The sequence below is a fragment of the Anomaloglossus baeobatrachus genome, chromosome 3 (assembly GCF_048569485.1).
Source record: "Anomaloglossus baeobatrachus isolate aAnoBae1 chromosome 3, aAnoBae1.hap1, whole genome shotgun sequence".
NCBI classification, from domain to species: Eukaryota; Metazoa; Chordata; class Amphibia; order Anura; family Aromobatidae; genus Anomaloglossus; species Anomaloglossus baeobatrachus.
Genome location: NC_134355.1, coordinates 497,355,951 through 497,377,691, shown reverse-complemented (window position 1 = coordinate 497,377,691; position 21,741 = coordinate 497,355,951). Strand labels below are relative to the sequence as shown.

Sequence of the window (21,741 nt, the reverse complement as noted above, 5' to 3'; positions counted from 1 at the left end):
ATATTAATTTCTCACTGCCATTATTTTATGCAAAAGGCATAATTTTCTTTCATAATATATGTATGATTCATCTGTTTAGACTCTGCTAAAAAGACCATTTCTTAAAATATATCAGCTGTACACGTTTCCATCAACATCTCTAATCTGAGTGTCTCAAACATTTGAAACTCAAAGGACAGATGATACAAGCAATAATCCCCCCGGACGGAAGTCTAATTTCTTTTTGTTCTGAATTTGATTAGAAGAGAGAGCCTGACATTTTACAGAGGAATCAATTGCTTTCAAAGCACAAATGAGTTTCAGAGGAAGTGCTTGAAGATATTCCCTTAGGCTCTCTAATGGTCCCCTAAAATAACAGACTCTCCAAAAAAGTAGTAGCTTAATTAATTTGCTTAACCAAACACTTATCACAAGAAGACCAAATATTTTGACTTTTAACCTCCAAAATACGTACTTTATAATTATTACTAATAAACCTGACAGCTTTTAGCAGCCATAGTCACTGTGCTTTTCAAATTATTCTAGGGCCCCGTTCTTTATCCTGAAACAATTTTTTGACAGTATATTGTGTGAAATGCAGAATATAAATTGCTTTAACATTTACACTTTTACAATTTCTACATAGGTTTCTCAGTCATCTGAGAAAAGGGGAAGTGCAAGTTATAGAGATGATGTATAAAATGGGAAAGTCCTTTAAAAATCAAAGAATATGAATCTGGCTTCAATAATTGAATAATGGAAATCTCCTGCGTACATTGAGACATAGTATTAAAAAAAAGCAAAATATATCCTGTACAAAAAGTGCGTATATATATATATATATATATATATATATATATACACATATATATATATATATATATATATATATATATATATATATATACACGAGGGGTGATCCAAAAGTAATGATCGGTTATTTCTATTGCACACAGAAATTAAAATAAAATGTTTTCTTCTCTCTTAGGTACCCACTAGTCCAGGAAAAAAAAGTCACTTAAATAGGCCACGATTCCCGGGAGCTGCATTCATTTGAATATGAACTGCCGAGGAGTGAACATCAAAATGGAAAAAATCGAGCTCAGAGCTGTCATCAAATACCTCTGCTTGAAAAAAATAACTACCAAAGACATACACAGTGACTTGGTGGAAACATTGGGGGCTCTTCTCCTCCATATTCCACAGTTGCATGCTGGGCCAAGGAATTTAAGCTGGGAAGAACATCGACGTGAAAAAAGTTGAAGAAGTTGTATTGGCAGATCGAAGAGTGACTATCAGGCATATAGCTGAGGTCACAGGGATCTCATATGGCAGTATTCAAAGAATCATTGCAAAAGAATTGCATATGAGAAAGGTCTCCGCGTGTTGGGTGCCAAAAATGTTAACAGACGAGCAAAAGAAGAAACGAGTTGACATTTCAATAGCAAGTTTCGAAAAGTTCCAAGCAGAAAAGGAGAATTTTTTGTCACGTTTTTTGACCATGGACGAGACCTGGATCGACCACTTTGATCCCGAAACTAAACAACAATCGATCACATGGAAACGAGCCGACGAACCGACGCCAAAGAAATTCAAAGTGTCAAGCTCAGCAGGGAAGGTTATGGTGTCCGTCTTTTGGGACGCTGAAGGAATTATGGTGGACTATTTGGAGAAGGGAGGCACTATTACGGGCTCCTACTATGCAGAACAAATAAGAAGATTGTGGGAGGCTATCAAGGAAAAAAGGCGTGGCAAACTGCGGGCTGGAGTGCTGTTTCACCAAGATAACGCGCCGGCTCACAAAGCTGCAGTTGCCATGGCGACCATTCAAGAAGCGGGCTTTGAATTGGTGGAACACCCCCCCTATTCGCCATATCTATCCCCCCGTGACTTCTTTCTCTTTCCTTGCCTCAAGAAAAACCTCCGGGGCAAGAAATTTGATGACAATAGCGAAATGATAACCGCTGTTGGGGATTTTTTTGAGGGTCAAGATCAAGAATTTTTTTCAAAGGAAATTCTAAGTTTAGAAAAGAGATGGACTAAATGTATAGATTTGTTAGGAGACTATGTAGAAAAATATATTTTTTTTTTAATATATTCATTGTGTTTATTATTGATTATCATTACTTTTGGATCGCCCCTCGTGTATATATATATATATATATATATATATATTTTGTATTACAAATATACAGCATAGGATATATAACGGGAAGCTGCTAGTTAATTCTTGTGTCACAAACCAAGGACAGCAAAAATCAGAACTCGAATGCATGATGTCAGACAGGCACATAGGGAAAAATAAGAAATACAAACTGTGGAGAGAAGTGCAGAATAGGATCTTACCAGGTAAGGTAACAGATAAGCAAAGGTAATGGCACTAATCTGTTAGGGTTGTGCCAGTCGCAACTCCTAAACGCACATTAAATATTATTATTATTTTTTTTTTTTAAATATGGCGACTGCTCAGCCCTGGGATGATAAATCAAATGTAACGGGGAAGAGATCAGGTATATGCCGTACTATCACCAGAAATTCAGATGTTGATTATATCATTTCTTTTATTCTATTATTCAGGTTGACATGTTTAAAAGAACTCAGTCTCCATCAGGACATCAAAGAAAAAGACTGCTGGTTTTTCTTTGATGTCCTGATGATGGAGACTGAGTTCTCTGAAACACGTCGACCTGAATAAAAGAATAAAAGAAATTAAATAATCAACATCTGAATTTCTGGTGATAGTGCAGCATATACCAAATCTCTTCCCGGTTACGTTTGATTTATCATCCCAGGGCTGCAGCGGTCACCATATTTAATGTGCGTTTAGGAGTTGCGACTGTCACAACCCTAATAGATGAGTGCAATTACCTTGGCATATCTGTTACCCTACATGGTAAAATCCGTTAGAGAAAAATAGTTAGAAGATCCGGCTAGGCATCATAGTCAGAGATGAAGCTAATCCAGCACTACCACTTGCTGTTTTATTTCAGCACCAGACTATAGCAAGAGACCTATCATCTGGCGCTGCACATATTAGTCTAATTTCTTACTATGGTACCCACTGGATCTTCTTATGCCTGGGTATTTCAGGCAATAATATATCTAGATGCGATTGTGTTGCAAGGCTCTGATTCACAATACCCATTATTTCAGCAGCCAGAAGGAAATGACAGTTTCCTCTTAAAGAACTTGCTAGTTTATTTGATGTATTACACTTTCAGAGTATTAGAAGCACTTCCCACTTTATCTTTATTTTAATAAATGTGCTGTGGACGTAATTTCATGTCATTTGCTAATATGTGTGCATTGCGGATTCTCTTCCCATACTTGTGCAGTTTTTTTGCTTTTTTTAACTGGAGGGGGCTGATAGATTATACAGGTCACAGCAGCCATAATGGGAACAGGTTTTTTTGCAGTTTTAAGGCTGAGCTGAGAAACACAGAATGAGAACATGTGATTACTACATATTAGCAAGGGCCACAAAATTTTGCCCTCAACAAGTTCTTAAACCCCTTCACTCCCCAGTGATTTTCCGTTTTTCATTTTTTTTTTCTCCTTGTTCAAAGAGCCATAACTTTTTTAGTTTTGTGTTAATATATATATTGTTTTTTATGTGACAAGTTGTCTTTTGAATAACACCATTCATTCTGCCACGTATTGTACAAGAAAAGAGAACAAATATTTGAAATTGTGGTGAAATTGCAAAAAAAGTGCACTTTCAATATTGTTATGTTTTTTTATTTATTACCATGTTTACTGCAATATGATTCACTAGGTCAGTAGGAGTTTGTAGATACAAATATGTATAGTTTTATTTTTATCTATGTGGTGAAAAAAATCAGAAATTTGTCAAAGAAAAGAATTGCGCCTTCGTTTCCATTTTCCGATATTGGTAGCATTCTCATTTTTCAGAATTTTAGGTTGTGATAGCATTTTTTTTTTTAATCATGACCTTTTATTTTTAATTATAACTTTACCCGGCTCTTCCCATTGTCCTGGGGTGGTAGTTGGAGTAATAAGGGGTTAATGGCAGCCAACAGCTGCCACTAAGCCCTAGATTAGAAATGGGAGGTGCCTATGAGACCGATCCATTACTTTTCTGTAAGTGAAAAGAAATAAACACAAACACCAAAAAAAATTTTTTATTTGAAAAAACATACAAAAAACCCTCTTTTACCACTTTTTTACCCCCAAAAGTCCCAGGTCCAACATAATCTACATGAAGTCCCATGATGATTCCAGATCTGAAGGCACAGTGCTTTATATTACTTATAGGTTTAGTGGTGGGGAATCTTTATCCTTGTTCTTCGCTAAAAGCAACAAAGTTTTGAGGAAGGTAGTCCAAATGAGAATGTAAAAAAGTAACTTCATATACATTAGACACTCAAGGCTTTGAAATGTTTCATCGTGTTTTCCATGATGGTGTTAAATTTAGGATCTCTGTTATTACCTAGAAATTACTGCACAACTTCTTTGAAAGAATTTCAAGCCCTTTTGTCAACTGCTTTCATTTTTATTTTCAATATGTCATCCTTCATGATTTTCCAAATATCTGAACCCACAAAAATGCCTTCTTTCAGTTTTGCTTCATATAGTACTTGAAATTTTGTACCCAGGTACTTAAAATTCTCTTCTTTCCATAGAGCTTTCACAAACTGCTTCATCAGTCCAAGCTTAGTGCGGGTGGTAGCAGGAAAACTTTAGTGGGATAAAGTAAATTTTCTACAACTATGTTCTTGAGTCCAGGTAGCAAAGATATTCATGTTGGCCAACTTTTTTAGCTCCAATGATGAGTCTTATCCCGATTGTTGCATTTACACAAACAGCATGGTGATATTTCATGTATCCACCTTTCTGACCAAGGATTATAGAAAGAACTTTCAGTTCGCTACATATTGACCAGCCTTGATTCTCGTAGTTAAGTTTCTTGGAAAAAAAAACAAACGAAATTCTCGTAATTTTCCTTCAAGTGCACAGAATGCCCTAGAGGCACTGAAGCATACTTGCTGCCATTGGGCATCAGCACAGCTTTCAGACTTTTTTTTTTGATGAATCAGTATATAGTCTTTATTCACTCACATTGTACAAACTATTATATTTTTCCATCAGCCCAGGAACATCACTGCAATGTACTACACCATTTTCGAGTAAATTATGGAAGGAATTCCTTTTCTCTGCTTCAAAAAAAAAAACAGGTACCAAGAGCTGGCAGGTTCTTTTCCTTTAGTCTAAAGCCTAAAAGTTCTTCAGAATGTTTAGGAAAGTCCAAGTTCCTGGCTAAATCATTAAATTTGACCTATGAAAAAAGCTGTAACCAAGCTTCTAACCAATTTATTAACAGCAAAATCGTCCACCAAATGTCATGCAAAGGGATCAAAGTATAGAGTAAAAAAAGACTATGAAGTCGGTGTTTGTGAAAACACTCTATGTCATGAAATTTTTTTATATTTTTAATGAGTTCAGAAATCAAAAATATGTAAAAATCACCTCTTACTTTGTAAACAATTTTACCTTTGAGACCATTGCTATCAATGTAGAGCATGTAAATATATATAATATAGCAGCAGCTTTTTTATATACTATTTTAGGTCTAATACATGGCTTGTTTGGGTGGTGCATGATAGAAGGATTCAAGGAAAGTTCTTATTTCATCATGGGCCACCCCCTCAAGCCCTGATCTAGGTATTCATTTAGCAAATGGCAACTTCCAACATAGTGGATACCTTAGACCTGCCTTGCTTCAGTTGAGTGATATGTCATGGCTACGCGTGTACTTTGGGAAAGTCAGTCAATCGAGCCCATGGTGAATTCACTGGGGATCACATCAGACTAGTCATGTCTCTCCCTTTGATCCTCATTTAGCTTTTCAAACTATGGGCCCAACTCATGAAGATGCTGGCATTTCATACAACAGTGTAAAGGAGAAGGGTGCAACACTAAGATGTTTCAAATTCATTAAGAGATGTACATCACTAAATCAATTTGCCATGCATTATTAGCGGCATGCACCTTCATGATCATTGCCAAAAATGTTAGTCAGGCAGTAGCGGAAGATTTGTAGCTTAAGAAATGACATCACCATGAATGAATTTGATGGATGGGCTATGGACGTAGCCATTCCCAATAATGCAAACCTCGTCCTTACTCAGCTATGTCCATTTTGGTAGAACTGATCGAAACTAGCATGTAAATTGCTTAAGTCACACTTTTTTATACAAATCAAGTACTACCCAAAAATAGTACGTTTTTCCGAGTGTTTATGCCAGATTTCTTGAGTAAACGTTGCTAAATCAGGGCCAGTGTCTTTTCTCAAACATAGAGTTACCAATTAAAATACAACTGACTACAATTGCACAATGACTCTGATTTGTGCTGCTCATGGTTTCGGCAACGTGAATTTAGAATACGCAGCATGAACTGTGTATACAATAAAGTGCACATGTTTTAACTGAGGCATTTATATAATTTGGAGCCTCAACTTTGTATAAATATAAATATTATCTGCTCTATTTTAAATGAATGCTGCTAAATTAACTAAATCTCTTCTAATTTATTAATGATCACTGTGTCTTCCAAAGTAATATATTTATTCTCAAATGCAGCACTTAAAATATATAATTTATTACATCATCGTTTACAAGCTTTCAAAGCTTTAAAAATTAATTAGAATTAAAAATAGGTTTCTATTTTTATGTATTTATTTTGCTAATAGTTTTTCATTTTAGCCAATTTCAACCTTTAGAGACCCTGTCAGTTTTGATTACAGTAGTGACAAGGATTAGAGATCATAATGACATCTTCATTCTCTGCCACTGTTCAACTAAATATGAAGCTGGGGCAGTAATATGTAATTTGTGTAGTGCAATGCCTACTTTACCATTTAATCTAAAACATCACAGAGTTCAAAATGTAATTCGGGGGACAATGATGGTCTGTTGGTAGCTAAAAATGATTGTAAGCGGAGATAGTATCTAAGTTTAGACTAATTTGTTGTTTCTAGTACATATTAAAATAATTTACTTGAAGATTAAAAAATATAAAAAATATTATTTCCCTAGCTTTTTTGTAGACATACATATGCTTACATATCAAAAACTCTCCAAAAGTGTTAAAAAGCAACAAAGATGTTATATATATATATATATATATATATATATATATATATATATATATATATATATACTAGAAGGTGGCCCGATTCTACGCATCGGGTATTCTAGAATTTACGTATTGTGTAGTTCATGTATGATTTTTGTTATATATATATATAATGTTGTTGTGTGTAGTTACCAAGTGTTTGTGTAGGGGCTGTACATGTTCTGGGTGTTGTCTGCGTGTGACGGGGGGTGAGAGCGGTGTTGTATGTGTGTTGCGTTGTTTGTGGAGCGCTGTGTGTCTGTAGCGTTGTGTGTGTGTTGCGCGGTTTGTGTGTGTGTGGTGTGTTTTGGGGAGAGGTATGTTTTGTGCAATGTGTGTGTTGTGCAGTATGTGCGTATATTTGTGTGTGCCGCGGTGTTTGTGTGTTGGGTGTTGTGTGTGTGCAGCGTTGTCTGTGTGTGTGGGTGTCTGTGTAGGGCAGTTGTTTGTGGTTCCCAGTGTGTGTGTGTGTGTGTGTGGTGTGTGGTGTGTTGTGCAGTGCGCGCGCGTGCGTGCGTGTGTGCGTGTGTGTGTGTGTTGGGGGGAGGTGCGCACTCCCAAACGTGCTCCATCCCCCATGCAGCGCACTCCCCATCGTGCTCCATCCCCCATGCAGCGCACTCCCCATCGTGCTCCATCCCCTATGCTGCGCACCCCCCATCGTGCTCCATCTCCCATGCTGCGCACTCCCAAACGTGCTCCATCCGCCATGCTGCGCACTCCCAAACGTGCTCCATCCGCCATGCTGCGCACTCCCAAACGTGCTCCATCTGCCATACTCCGCACTCCCCATCGTGCTCCATCCCCCATGCAGCGCACTCCCTATCGTGCTCCATCCCCTATGCTGCGCACCCCCCATCGTGCTCCATCTCCCATGCTGCGCACTCCCAAACGTGCTCCACCCGCCATGCTGCGCACTCCCAAACGTGCTCCATCCCCCATGCTGTGAACTCCCCATCGTGCTCCATCCCCGATGCTGCGCACCCCCCCATCATGCTCCATCCCTGATGCTGCGCACCCCCCATCGTGCTCCATCCCCCATGCTGCACCAGCATCAGCCTCTCTGCCCCCAGCATCAGCTTCTCTGCCCCCAGCATCAGCTTCTCTGCCCCCAGCATCAGCCTCTCTCCTCCCAGCATCAGCCGCGCTCCTCCCAGCATCAGCCTCTCTCATCCTAGCATCAGCCTCTCTCCTCCCAGCATCAGCCTCTCTCTTCCCAGCCTTCCCCAGCATCAGCCTCTCTCTTCCCAGCCTCCCTCCTCCCACCCTCCCCCAGCATCAGCCTCCCTCTACCAGCCTCCCCCAGCATCAGCCTCCCCCAGCATCAGCCTCTCTTCTCTCAGCCTACCTCTCCCAGCCTCCCTCCTCCCACAGCATCAGCCTCCCTCTCCCAGCCTCCCCAAGCATCAGCCTCCACCAGCATCAGACTCTCTCCTTCCAGCCTCCCCCAGCATCAGCCTCCGCCAGCATCAGCCTCTCTCCTTCCAGCCTCCTCCAGCATCAGCCTCCCTCTCCCAGCCTTCCCCAGGATCAGCCTCTCTCCTCCCAGCCTCCGTCCTCCCAGCCTTCCCCAGCATCAGCTTTCCCCTCCCAGCCTCCCTCAGCATCAGCCTTCCCCAGCATCAGCCTCTCTCCTCCCAGCCTCAGCCTCTCTCCTTCCAGCCTCCCCCAGCATCAGCCTCTCTCCTTCCAGCCTCCCTCAGCATCAGCCTCCCTTTCCCAGCCTTCCCCAGGATCAGCCTCTCTCTTCCAGCCTCCTTCCTCCCAGCCTCCCCCTCCCAGCCTCCCTCAGCATCAGCCTTCCGCTCCCAGTCTCCCCCAGCATCAGCCTCCCCAAGCATCAGCCTCCACCAGCATCAGCCTCTCTCCTTCCAGCCTCCCCCATGATCAGCCTCTCTGCTCTCAGCCTCCTCCAGCACGCCGTGCTCCTCTGCCGACACTCACACACCCGATCGCATCCACTCACACACACCCGATCGCATCCACTCACACACACCCGATCGCATCCACTCACACACACCCGATCGCATACACTCACACACACAGACACTGACGATATCGCACATACGCGCTCACAGTCACAACATCCGGGAGATATCACATGCTTCTGGCCATGTGATCCTCCGGCAGGTCCTGGAAGCTCACAGCACAGTATCGAGGCCGAGAAGCAAGCGATATCGCCGGATGCTGTGAGTGTGTGGATGCGATGTGTGTGTGAGGTGTTTGTGAGGTGTGTGTGAGGTGTGTGTGAGGTGTGTGTGAGGTGTGTGTAAGGTGTTTGTGAGAGTGAGTGCGATCTGATGTGAGTGATGATCTGATGATGCGTGTGTGTGTGCTGTTATGTTTGTGCGTGTGGAAGTCCCGCCGCTGCAGGACCTTGATTTACTGGTAACTATGCAAGCATGGTTACCAGCGCAACACGTCCCCCGCTCGCACGGGAGCCCACACCAGCATACGGCGGCGTACGCTGATGTGGGCTCCCGTTGGTGAGGGGGGAAAGGGGGGGGAGTACAGTACTCACCTGGGATTCGTGGCTCCGTGACCGTGTCAGTTTGGGCAATGCGGGGGGGGGGGGGGCGAGAGCTAACGTCTATTGCGTGAGGGGGGCGGGGCGTGGCGTGGCACCAGCATACGGCGGCGGCGTACGCTGATGTGGGCTCCCGTTGGTGAGGGGGGAAGGGGGGGAGTACAGTACTCACCTGGGATTCGTGGCTCCGTGACCGTGTCAGTTCGGGCAATGCGGGGGGGGCCAGAGCTAACGTCTATTGCGTGAGGGGGCGGGGCGTGGCGTGGGCGAGTTGCCAATGCCTGCAGGGTGCCGGGGCGAGAGGCCAATCTGTGGAGGGGGCAGAGCCTGGGCGAGTGGCTGGCCAATCCGTGTGGGGGCGCAGCCGGGGCGAGAGGCCAATCCATGTGGGGGGGGCGGGGCCATGGCGAACCCAGCGGCCAATCAGCTTTGTGTCACCGTAAGGACATGTCACGGTGACACAATGTCACCGTGACACAATTTTGGAGCATGACAGACAGACAGACAGAATAAGGCAATTATATATATAGATATATATATCTATATATATACACACTAAACAAAACTATAAATGCAACAGTTTTAATTTTGCTCCATTTTTCATGAGATGATTCCTAAAATCTAAGACTTTTTCTATGTACACAAAAGCCCTTTTTCTTTCAAATATTGTTTTCAAATTTGTCTAAATCTGTGCTGAGATAATCCATCCACCTCACAGGTGTGGAATATCAAGATGCAGATTAGACAGAATAATTATTCCACAGGTGTGCCTTTTGCTGGCCATAATAAACGACTACTTTAAAATGTGAAGTTTGACAGTACTGGGCAGGTCGAAGGGGGGATTGTCATAAAACCAGTAAGTGTCTGGTTTATCTTATGCAGTGAAAATCAACTCCTTCACACAGAGTTGATCATGTTGCTGATTGTGGCCTTTGGAATGTTAGTCTACTCTTCTTCAATGGCCATGCAAAGTTGTTGGATTTTGGTAGGAACTTTAACACGCTGTTGTATGTGACAGTCCAGAGCATCCTAAACACACTCAATGGGTGACATATCCAGTAAGTATGCTGGCCATAAGATGACTGGTATATTTTCAGCTTCCGGGAGTTGTGTACTGAGCCTTGTAACATGGGGCGAACATTATCATGCTGCAACTTAAATTAATGCCACAACAATGGGCCTTAGAATCTCATCACGGTCTCTGTGCATTCAATATGCCATTAATAAAATGCAGCATTTGTCTTGTTCATAACATACGCTTACCCATACCATAACCTCACCAACACTATAGGGCCACTCAATTTAAAACATTAACATCAGCAAACTGCTTACCCACTTGCCACCATGCAAGCAGTCTGCCATCAGTCCTGTACAGTGAAAACTGGGATTCATCCGTAAAGAGAACATCTCTTCAATGTGCCAGATGCCATCTAATGTGAGCTTTTGCCATTCAAGTCGGTTAGGAAAACAAACTTCGGTCAGGGGGAAATCCTGAGCATGAAAATGAGCTTATCTGAGATGGTTTCTGACAGTTTGTGCACAAAATCTTTGGTTACATAAACCAATTTTTGTAGCAGGTGTCCGGGTGTCTAGTCTCAGACAATCTTGGAGGTGAAGATACTGGATGTTGAGGTCTGGGGTGAATGTTGTTACACGTGGTCTGTGGTTGTGAGGCCGGTTGGAAGTACTGTCAAATTATCTGAAACACCTTTAGAGATGACTTATGGTAGAAAAATATTCAAATTGTCTCTCCAGGACTGGAGACAAACTCTAGCGCAGCGCCACCTATTGGAAGTAGTGATCCTAAAAGTTAAATGTGGATTTTTAACAATCCTTTACATATAACACAGCCAGATCACACACCCCATACTTTGCACTGACGAGGGACACGCACCCCGAAACACCGTGTCTGCAAATTGGGACTCTGATCTGGCATATATATCCTAAGTTATATGTAAAGGATTGTTAAAAATCCACATTTAACTTTTAGGATCGCTACTTCCAATAAGTGGCGCTGCGCTAGAGTTTGTCTCCAGTCCCGGAGAGACAATTTGAATATTTTGCAGAGGGGCTTGGCAGCTATAAGTCCCCTTACTTGAAAGCAGCCAGACTGGCTTGCAAAGTCTCTGTAAGGAGAATAGTGTTCCCCCGGTAGAAAAATAAACATTCAACTTAAGGGTACCAGCTTTGGTGGACATTTCTGCAGGTAGCATGCCAATTGCACACTACCTGAAAACTTGTAACACCTGTGGCACTGTGCTGTGTGATAAAATTGCACATTTTAAGGCTTCTGCCACACTCACGTGAAATTCACGCACGTGCCGAGAGACACGTATTTTCCCTGCGTGTTGCGTGCAGGTAAGTACGTGTCTCTGGTACATGCGTGACACGTGTGTTCTACGTGTGCTATCCGCGATAGCACACGTAGAACCGGTAATTATTATACTCACCTGGTCCTTCCTGATGTCCGCGCTGCTGTCCGTGGTGCTGATCTTCGGTCTCCAGCTCTCCCGTCTCCCTGCTGCTGCTGCTGCCAGGCAGTGAAGTGAATATTCAATGAGAATAATGAGCGGCGGTCGGCAGCAAGAGGCAGCAGCGGCAGAGACAGGAGGGCTGGAGAAGGTGAGTTAATGTTTTTTTATTTTTCACTGACATGTGTGGTTTCTCCGGTGCGTGTCACACGGGACCGCATCCACACTACACCCGTGTGGTGCGGGTGCGGGCCGTGTGACACCCGTGCTGCGGGAGAAAACACTGACATGTCAGCGCTTTCAAAAAAGCACACACGTACAAACGCACACGGACACACGTTCCGTGTGGTTTTACGTGTGTGTGCCTGCTACAATAGGGTAGCATTGGTTAAAGTGTCTCCGTGCCGCCGGTACGTGTAAAAAATGACAAACACGTGCCGGCAGCACGGATGTGTGGCGCTAGCCTAAAGTGGCTTTTTATTGTCGCCTGCCTAAAGCACACCTGTGCAATAATAATAATAATAATCATGCTGTCAAATCAGCATCCTAATATGCCACACCTGTGATGTGGATGAACTATCTTGGAAAATTTGAAATCACTAATACAGATTTAGATAAATCTGTGAACAATATTTACGAGAAAAAGACCTTTTATATACATAGAAAAAGTCTTAGATTTTAGAGTTCAGCCAAAAGAATTGAGCAAAATCTAGTGTTGTGTTTAAATTTTGCTCAGTGTACTTTTATAAGAACCCTATTGATTGTTTTTTTACAGAAAAAAAATCATAGAAGAACATACTGCAAAAAAGTGTTATACTACCCTGAAATATTAAAAAAAAATATTTTCAACAGAGCACATACACTACATGTAGTGATTAGTGATAAGCGACCCCACAAATATCCAGATTCAGTGGGTCCAACTGGATAACCAATCAGTTTGGGACTGGAATCAATTCCGGATATCTGATATAAGTCTATGGGGAAACGTATGGAGCACTTTAAAATGGTGGTAGAAAGAGCTAATGGGATTACTGAAGGCACATTATACTTAAAGAGTCTCCTGCTTGGCATTAACACTACTTCCAGGGATTCTCATTACCATAATCATAATACATATTCACTGCTTATCCCGCCTACTGGCAGTCATGGTATCTCTAATTGCTTGCAGTTATATTATGCTCCCACCCTTTGTGACAGTGTGCGTGATTGCTTGGAATCACAAATGCCGGTTGTGTCCTTTTAGTGGTGTAAAAATAAATAAATAAAAAATTGGTGTATGGTCCTCCCATATTATGATACCCAGCACAGATAAAGCAGATGCCTATATGCTGCAGCCCCCAGTCGTGTGCTTATATTGGCTGTGAATCAAAATAAGAGGGACCGCATGTGGCTTTTTAAAATTATTTAACTAAATAATTTTAAAAAATGACATGCGGTTTCCACCCCAATTTTCATACTCAGCCATGAGAAAGCTGACAGCTGGGGACTGGTATGGTTGTTGTGTCCCTGAGCCTAAAAATAGCAGCATGCAGTTGCCCAAAATTGTCACATCCATTAGATGCAACAATCCCAGCACTTTACCCTCTCATCTCAATTGACCTGGTGCATTGGCAATTGAGATACATATTTGGTGCAGGAATATGGTACAGAAATTTCAGTACCAAATTTGCATCTCTTAGTAAAGCTTTCTATGTAAACTGTATAGTAATACTGCAAATCTGAAGTGATTCAAATAGTATGATTATAAAATATAAAATGAGTCTTACATACTCTAACCCCACTTGCTCCAGTGCACCTCGGATTCCAGTTACTTGACCATTTCAGACAACTGACTAAAGAAGGAAACACTATTGCTTGCTGTCCCATTTGAGCTCTTGACAATATCTCAAATTAATATTTTATAAGAATGTTACCCCTTTTGAAACATTTTTTCTAAGTTGATAACTGATTTAAATGGTTAATCCCATATCTAAGATCCTATCCCAATATATAGTAGGAGTATTAATAAAAATATTAGCAAATACCTCCAATTAGAAATGTAGTATAGTTCTCCCGATTCACTATGTCACTTACTTCATGTTCAGGGCATTGCAGGGTCTTGGGTATCCATGCATAAAGTCACAGTTTGTTAATTAGTTACTAGTGGTCATAATTATGGATACCTAAGGTCCTGCAATGCCTTGATCATAAGGTAAGTGACAGTGAATTAGAAGAAATATACAATATTTCTAATTGGAGGTGTTTATTAATATTATTATTATTACACCTACTACATATTGGGATAGGATTTTAGAGATGGAAATACTCTTTTAAAACAAGACCATTCTAGAAGTATCGACTTCTTCCTTTAAAATTTGTAATTAAAATATTAACTAGTGATGGGTGAATATACTCGGCACTATTCATTACTAACACGAATATTAAGGAATTCGCAACATCTGCTACTCGTCAAGAATTTAGCCACGTGAAGTTCCAGACCTTTCCCAGGATATTTGGCATCTAATTTTCAGTCACTACACTTGCTTGGACTGCTTGTCAATCACAGTGATGCCATAGCCATCTTTGCCTTGGCATTTCTGTGATTTCAAGGTGCAGTGAAAAAAAACTTCTTGTTATTAAAGCAGGAGAATAAACTTACTGAGTTTCCCTTGCCCAACCTCTCTGCCAGCATTTGCAATTGTGAAGTGAAAAAAATAAATAAATAATTGGAAAAAATTACGTAGGGTCCCCTGTATTTTGATACCCAGCACACATAAAGCAGATGGTTAAGAGCTGCATCCCCCAGCTGTGCGTATTATCAAAATACAAAGGACCCCATGCACCTTTTTTAAAATTATCTAAATAAATAATTTTAAAAAATGGCGTGCAGTCCCCCCAATTTTGATACCCTGCCAAGATAAAGCCAACAGCTGTGGGCTGGTATTTTCAGGCTGGGTAGGCCCATGTTTATTGGGCTCCCCCAGCCTCAAAATAAAAGCCTGCAGCCTTCCTGGAATTGTTGTATCGCTTAAGGGGGCTTTACACGCAACGATATCGCTAATGAGATGTCATTGGGGTCATGGAATTCGTGACGCACATCCGGCATCATTCTAATCCCAAATATCGTTGCTGTTGCAGGACGCAGGTTGTTCGACGTTCCTGCACCAAGCACACATCGCTACGTGTGACACTGCAGGAACGAGGAAAAGGAGGTGGTTCACCGGCCACAGCGACGTCGCTAGGCAGGTAAGTCCGTGTGACAGGTCCTAACGATGTTGTGCGCCATGGGCAGCGATTTGCCCGTGACGCAAAATCGACAGGGACGGGTGCTTTCACAAGCGACATTGCTAGCGATGTCGCTGCGTGTAAAGACCCTTTAGATGCGCTTTACTTGGCTCACTCCAATTGCCATGGAGCAGTGGCAATCAAGGTAACAAGGTTAAGGGCAGCTGTGAATTGTCAAAAAATTACAGCTGTAATCAAGTCTTTGGCAATGGGGAGGGGTTTATGAGATCCCCATTACTGACCCAGTAAGTCAAAAGAAATAAACATAAACACACAAAAATCCTTCTTTTTAAATAAAAAACATCATCTTTTTCAAATGCATTAACCCCTAAAACACCAACATAATCCACACGAGGTCCCGCCATGATCCCGGCTCTGCTACATCCAGAAGCTGCAGTGTTGGAAAATGTGACCACTCACTGCAGCTCCTGGGATACACTGAGGACATCAAGGTACCTGACTGTGAGAAACAGTGATGTCAGTCAGGTCACTGTAGTTCACAGCCAGGTTCCCACAGTACCAAGTGTGTCCGCAGGTCAACATGCTACCCGATTCCCAGACTGCCAGATTGTGGGAGACAAAGGCACAGCAGTCCAACAATATGGCATTCAGGTCACCAGTGGGCACAGTGGGGCTTCCCTGCTGCCCTCAGTGAAAGTTGAACCCACTGGTGTAAGAGAAAGTGGAACCTGTTGTTGGATTAACAGACTGCAGGATTGCAAGACATGGCCGCATGGCAATCCAGCAGCAGTTTACACTTTCACTGAGGACAGTGGGGAACCACCAGTGTGACTTCCATTGACCTGACTGTCAGATTTCCAGACTGCTGAGGCACCGTGTCATGCAATCTGACAATGTGGCAGTCGGGTCACCGGAGGTCAAAGGTAAAAGTGGAACATGCTGCTCTCAGTGAAAGTGGAATCCACTGCTGGTCTGCTGTGTGGCCAAGTCTCGCAATCTGAGAAACAACATTAGTAAGGACGGCACCACCATAGGGTTAATAGGAAACGTGCCACCACCCATAAGCACAGAAGCAAAAAACATAATTTATAATGGGTATGTGGGGCAAAGCTTCACTAAATGTACCAATCTAGAAGAACCACAAAGTCCAAGCAGTCATATGCAAAACACGTGAAAAAGTTTATTTGTACACACTTTAAAACACAATTAAAAAGGAGGAGACTCAAAAAAGTCCCTCCATAATGCAGCATGTATACACCATGACACCTCAGATGTTAGTAAATAAAGCATGAACAGGCTAACAAAAACCAATGGTTTGCACTATACATAGTCAAAAATACAATCCTGCAGTCATATGTGCCCACACGCGTTTACACCACCTCTGATTTATGTTACTCTGGTAATTATCAGCAGGTTTTCTTCACTTTGCACCAAATATGACTGCAGGATTGTATTTTTGACTATGTATAGTGCACACCATTGGTGTGACAGTCTGGCAATGCAGCAGTGGGTCACCTTTCATTGAGAGCAACTTTTCCACTTTCACTAAGGGTATCATGGAACCCCCAATATGACCTCCAGTGACTTGATTGATGAATTGTCTTATCACGGGACACAGCACCTCAGCAGTGCAGCAATCCAGCAGTCAGGTCGTCAGAGGTCACACTTCAGTAAAAGTTAAAATTGCTGCTTCATTGCCGCTCAGACATGTCCCGCAATCTGACTTTCTTTCAATCTAGGAGCGGGTTTTACTTTCAATGGGAGTAACAGGTTCAGTTTTAAGTGAGGACAGTGGGGAGCCCCCAGTGGGACCACCAATGACCTAACTGCCAGATTGTCAGATTGTGGGACACAATGATACAACAGTCTGGCAATCCGGCAATCACACTTGACCTCTGTGAAATCTGAACCTGCTGCTCTCTGTTACAGTGGAACCCATTGCCATATTGCCAGATTGTCAAATTGTGGGACACGGTCGCATGGCAATCCAACAGCAGATTCCACTTTCATAAAGAGCAGCCGGCTCATGTTTCACTGGGTGCAGTGGGGAGCCCTGAGTGTGAAGTTTGGTGACCTGATTGCCAAATTGTCAGATTAACCTATGTGCACACATTGAGGAATTGGTTGCAGACAATTCTGCACCAAATATGCGTCTCCTGGCAAAAAAATGCACAAAAAGTACATGCATTTTAAAGCAGTTTCTGAGTTTCTGTGTGTTTTTTTGCCAGAAGATGCAGATTTGTAAAGGCGAGAACATCACTTTATCCGGTAATGTGGCATTGACTTCAATCACTTCACCTGAGGTGACATCAATGAGTTAATTGAGTTCACCTCATGTTAGTTTACCTGATGTCACAGCTGTGGTACCAGGAGAAACCCAGCTATAACCTCAGGTAAAGTCATGGAACTCAATAACAGATTACCAGATTAGGCAATGTGAGCACATTGAGTGTTGGGTGAAAAAATTTTGGCATTATATATGCATCTCCTGGCAAAAAAATCTCCAAAACCATATGAGTTTTGGTGCTGTGTTTGCCAGATTTGGTGCAGAAATTTCTGCAGCAAATTTCAGCAACAATCTGCATGTCCTGACAGAAAACCATCTAAAGCAGTTTTGGTGCACTTTTTGCAAGGAGATGCAGATTTGATGCACAAATTTGTTTCTGACCAAATCTGTGGTATTCATGCTTTTTTACTTGGTTTTCTGTCACAGGATGAAGATTTAAGGCAGAAATGTCCGGAATTTTTTTTTCAAACAAATCTGCATCTCCTTCTGCTTTTTTTTGCCAAGAGATGCAGACTTGATGCAAAAATGTCTGTAATCAAATACTCAATGTGCATGCATTGCCTAATACAGTAATCCGGCATTGAGATCCAGGTGAGGTCACTGAGTTCAATGAGGTTAGATGGGAACCCCAGGTCTGACAACAGGTGAAGTCATGGAACGCAATTATCAAATTAACAGATTAGACAATATGTGCACATTGAGTATTTGAGTGCAGACATTTAAGCATCAATACTGCATCTCCTGGGAAAAAGACGCTCCAACACAGCATGCATTTTTTATGTTGTTTAGGTGTATTTTCTGCCAGGGGATGCAAATTTGGTACAGGAATATGTTGCAGACCAATTCTATGGCTTTGATGTACTTTTCTGCCAGAAGATGCAGGTTTGGTGCAGAAATTTATGGCACAAAAATGCTTCAACAAATCTGTATCTCCTGGAAGAAAGTCATGTAAAAAAACCATCAAAACCACTTTGCAGTTTTAGTGTTTTTTTCTGTCAGAAGATGCAGATTTGAAGAAATGTGTGCAGCCAAATATTCAATGTGCCTGCAATGCCTAATCTGGTAATCCAGCATTGAGTTCCATGACTTCATCTGAGGTGAGAATACTAAATTTAATGAGTTTACCAGAGGTGAGGTCACTGAGTTCATTGAGGTCACCTCAAGTTAGTCCACCTGAGCGCACAACTGTTTTACTGTGGGAACCCCAGCTGTGACCTTAGGTAAAGTCATTGAACTCAATGCTGGATTACCAGATTAGGCAATGTGTGCACAATGAGTACTTGTTTCCAGACATTTGTGCATCAAATCTGCATATCCTGGCAGAAAAACACACCTTAACTGCAGCAAAAATGCATGCGGATTTAGTGTGGGTTATTTTTTTGCCAGGAAATGCAGATTTGGTGCAAAAGTGTCTGAAACCCAATGCTTAATGGGCACACATTGCCTAATCCAGTAACCATTGAGTTTAATGACTTCACCTAAGGTGAGGATACTGATTTCAATGCGTTATCCTCAGGTTAGTATACCTGAGGTCACATATGAAGTACTGGGGAAGTCCCAGGTGTGACCTCAGGTGAACTCAGGGACATCACTGCTCAAAGCTACAGCTGTCAGTGTGTTTGTTAAGGCCACAGTTTGCAATCACGTTTTCTAATGTGACTGAGCCCTGCAACCTCAGATTAAACAGAGCTGGGATCATCGTAGGATCTTGTGTGGATTACATCAGACCTGCAGAGGGATTTTGAGGGTTAACAAATTAGTAAAAGAGGGTACTTTTTTATTTAAAATAAAGGGTTTTGATGTATTTGTGTTCATTTGTTTTGACTTACAGGGTTTATAATGGGGGTCTCATGGACCCCTCCCCATTACTAACATCAGGCTTTATGACAGCTGTGATTAACGCCTTATATTACCCCAATTACCACCGCTCCAGGGCAATCTGGATGAGCCAGGTAAAGCACGGCAATTGTTGCATCTAATAGATGTGACAATTCTGTGGCAGCTGTAGGCTTCTATTTTTAGGTGGGGAGGGCCCAATAGCCGTTGTCCTCCCCAGCCTGGAAATACCAGCCCCCAGCTTTCTGCGTTATCTTGGCTAATTATCAAAATGTGAGGAACGCACATTGTTTTTTAAAATTATTTAGTTAAATTATCTTTTTTAAAAAAGCTGCATGGGGTCCGCCGTATTTTGATACACAGTCAATGCGCAAAGTTGGGTGTGGTAGCCTGTAGCTGTCTGTTTATCTCCACTGGGTATCAAGATACTGGGGAGCCTACTTCATTTATTCAAATTATTTATTTAATTTTACACTCCACATCCTGCCCCAGACAGCTACTGTGAGGGCAACCAATAACAGACGCCAGCAGTCTGACTGCAGCCAATCACAGATGCTGTCACAGAAGGTGGGGGAAGCAGTTAATATGCATGAGATCTAATGAGTGGACCCGGCAGTAGTGTGACAGCTGCATGGAAACTCAGTAAGTGTAATAGTCCTGCTTTAATCCACATAATACTCTGACAATATTATTCTCAGAGACCAATTATGTGTCAGGAATCATCAGACATCTTCACCATGCTGTCCCCATTCTTTTTAAGCACTTTTTCATGTATTGCAGCATGTTTACAGTCCTTCCAGATCTACTTCCAAGGTCCTCCAGAAAGTAATGCACGAATAATAGAAATTATTCAGTTCGAATAACCTAAACCCAAATATTTTAGTATTTGCCCATCTCTAATATTAACTCTTTCATGAACTTTGACAAACCAGTATGTCCCAGGTCATGTCTGTCCCTGTAATGTGGGCTCGAGTGGCGACCTGCTAAGCCAACATGTGCAGCTAACTTGTTAAAACCCACTGTCAATCTCTGACAGTGGGATTTAACTCTTGTCAGCGGGGAGTGTGGGGTGCCAGTTGGTTGTGATGACAGTCAGGTGTCCGCGGATGACACCTGTCACTGTCATGACATAGTCCCTGTGAACGCCGGCTGAGCGCTGGCATTCACAGATCAGCATTTCTGCTCTACAGAGTAAGATATATCAGAAGCCCTAAGGGGACTAGTAAAAAATATTAAAAGTTTAAAAACAAATTTTCAAAAAATATGAAAAAATAGAAAAAAACACAAAAGTTCAAATGACCCTCCTTTGCCCCATTAAAAATAGAACAATTAAAAAATGCACATATTTGGTATTTCTGTGTTCAGTAATGCCTTATCTATAAAAATATAAACTAACTTAAGCTGATTGGTAAAGTGTAATGAGTGAAAAAATAAAAATGCCAAAATTGGTCACCCCAACAATGCAAAAAAATACAATAAGAGGCAATCAAAACTTTGCATAAAATGGTATAATTAAAAATGACAGCTCAGAATGCAAAAAATAAGCCCTCACACAGCCCCAGATCTCGAAAAAAAGAATGTTGTGCGTCTTGGAAAAAGGCAACAAAACAACCCCTCATGTGGCTATATTGACAGAAAAAAAATAAGCTATGGCTCTTGGAAGAAAGGGAAGGAAAAACGAAAAATGGAAAATCAACGGTTTTGATGGGTCTAAGTAAAAGTTAATAGATGCCTCTACTGATAGTAGATATAACTTACATAACAGCTTTATTGCTTCTCCGGATAACACGAAGTCCAAATGGCCTACCCTTAAGAAGAACAACATCATATAGACGATCATTTTCTGTACTCCTTGGTTGGCTAGGTGTATTCAGAGGTACAGGAACTTCATATCTTTTGTGGTTAGGATCAAAGATCTGTGACAAGAAAACATTGATTGGAGAGTCAGTTATCAGGCAGAAGCATAAATGTTGCAGAAATTTCTGAAATACAGTAAGTATTGCTTAAAGAATTTACAGTAGTACAATATACAACCAGCCTAATATTGTGCAATACAAGATTACACCTAGGTGAATCTTTGGTTACATACTGCAGAAACCATTGTAGTCTAGATATGGTGCAATTGAAGAAGACTTTTATCTACAAATCAGCATATAGTAATTTCTTATACACCTAAGACAATTTTTCTCTACTACCTGGACCTTGTTTATAGCCTTTGTATCTCCTGAGACACTGTAAATAAGCCTTCTACATAGTAATTGTATCACATCTAAAATTCC

The 21,741-nt window shown here is 41.8% G+C and overlaps 1 protein-coding gene across 1 annotated transcript in view; it reads right to left on the bottom strand.

The window, feature by feature from the left end:
- The window catches only part of SI (sucrase-isomaltase), a 439,774-nt gene that overhangs the window by 248,535 nt on the left and 169,498 nt on the right, over nucleotides 1–21,741 (bottom strand). The window contains exon 27 of the mRNA XM_075340661.1: nucleotides 21,221–21,378. Within this exon, the coding sequence (XP_075196776.1) occupies nucleotides 21,221–21,378 (158 nt within the window). The remainder of the gene's footprint in view (nucleotides 1–21,220; nucleotides 21,379–21,741) is intronic.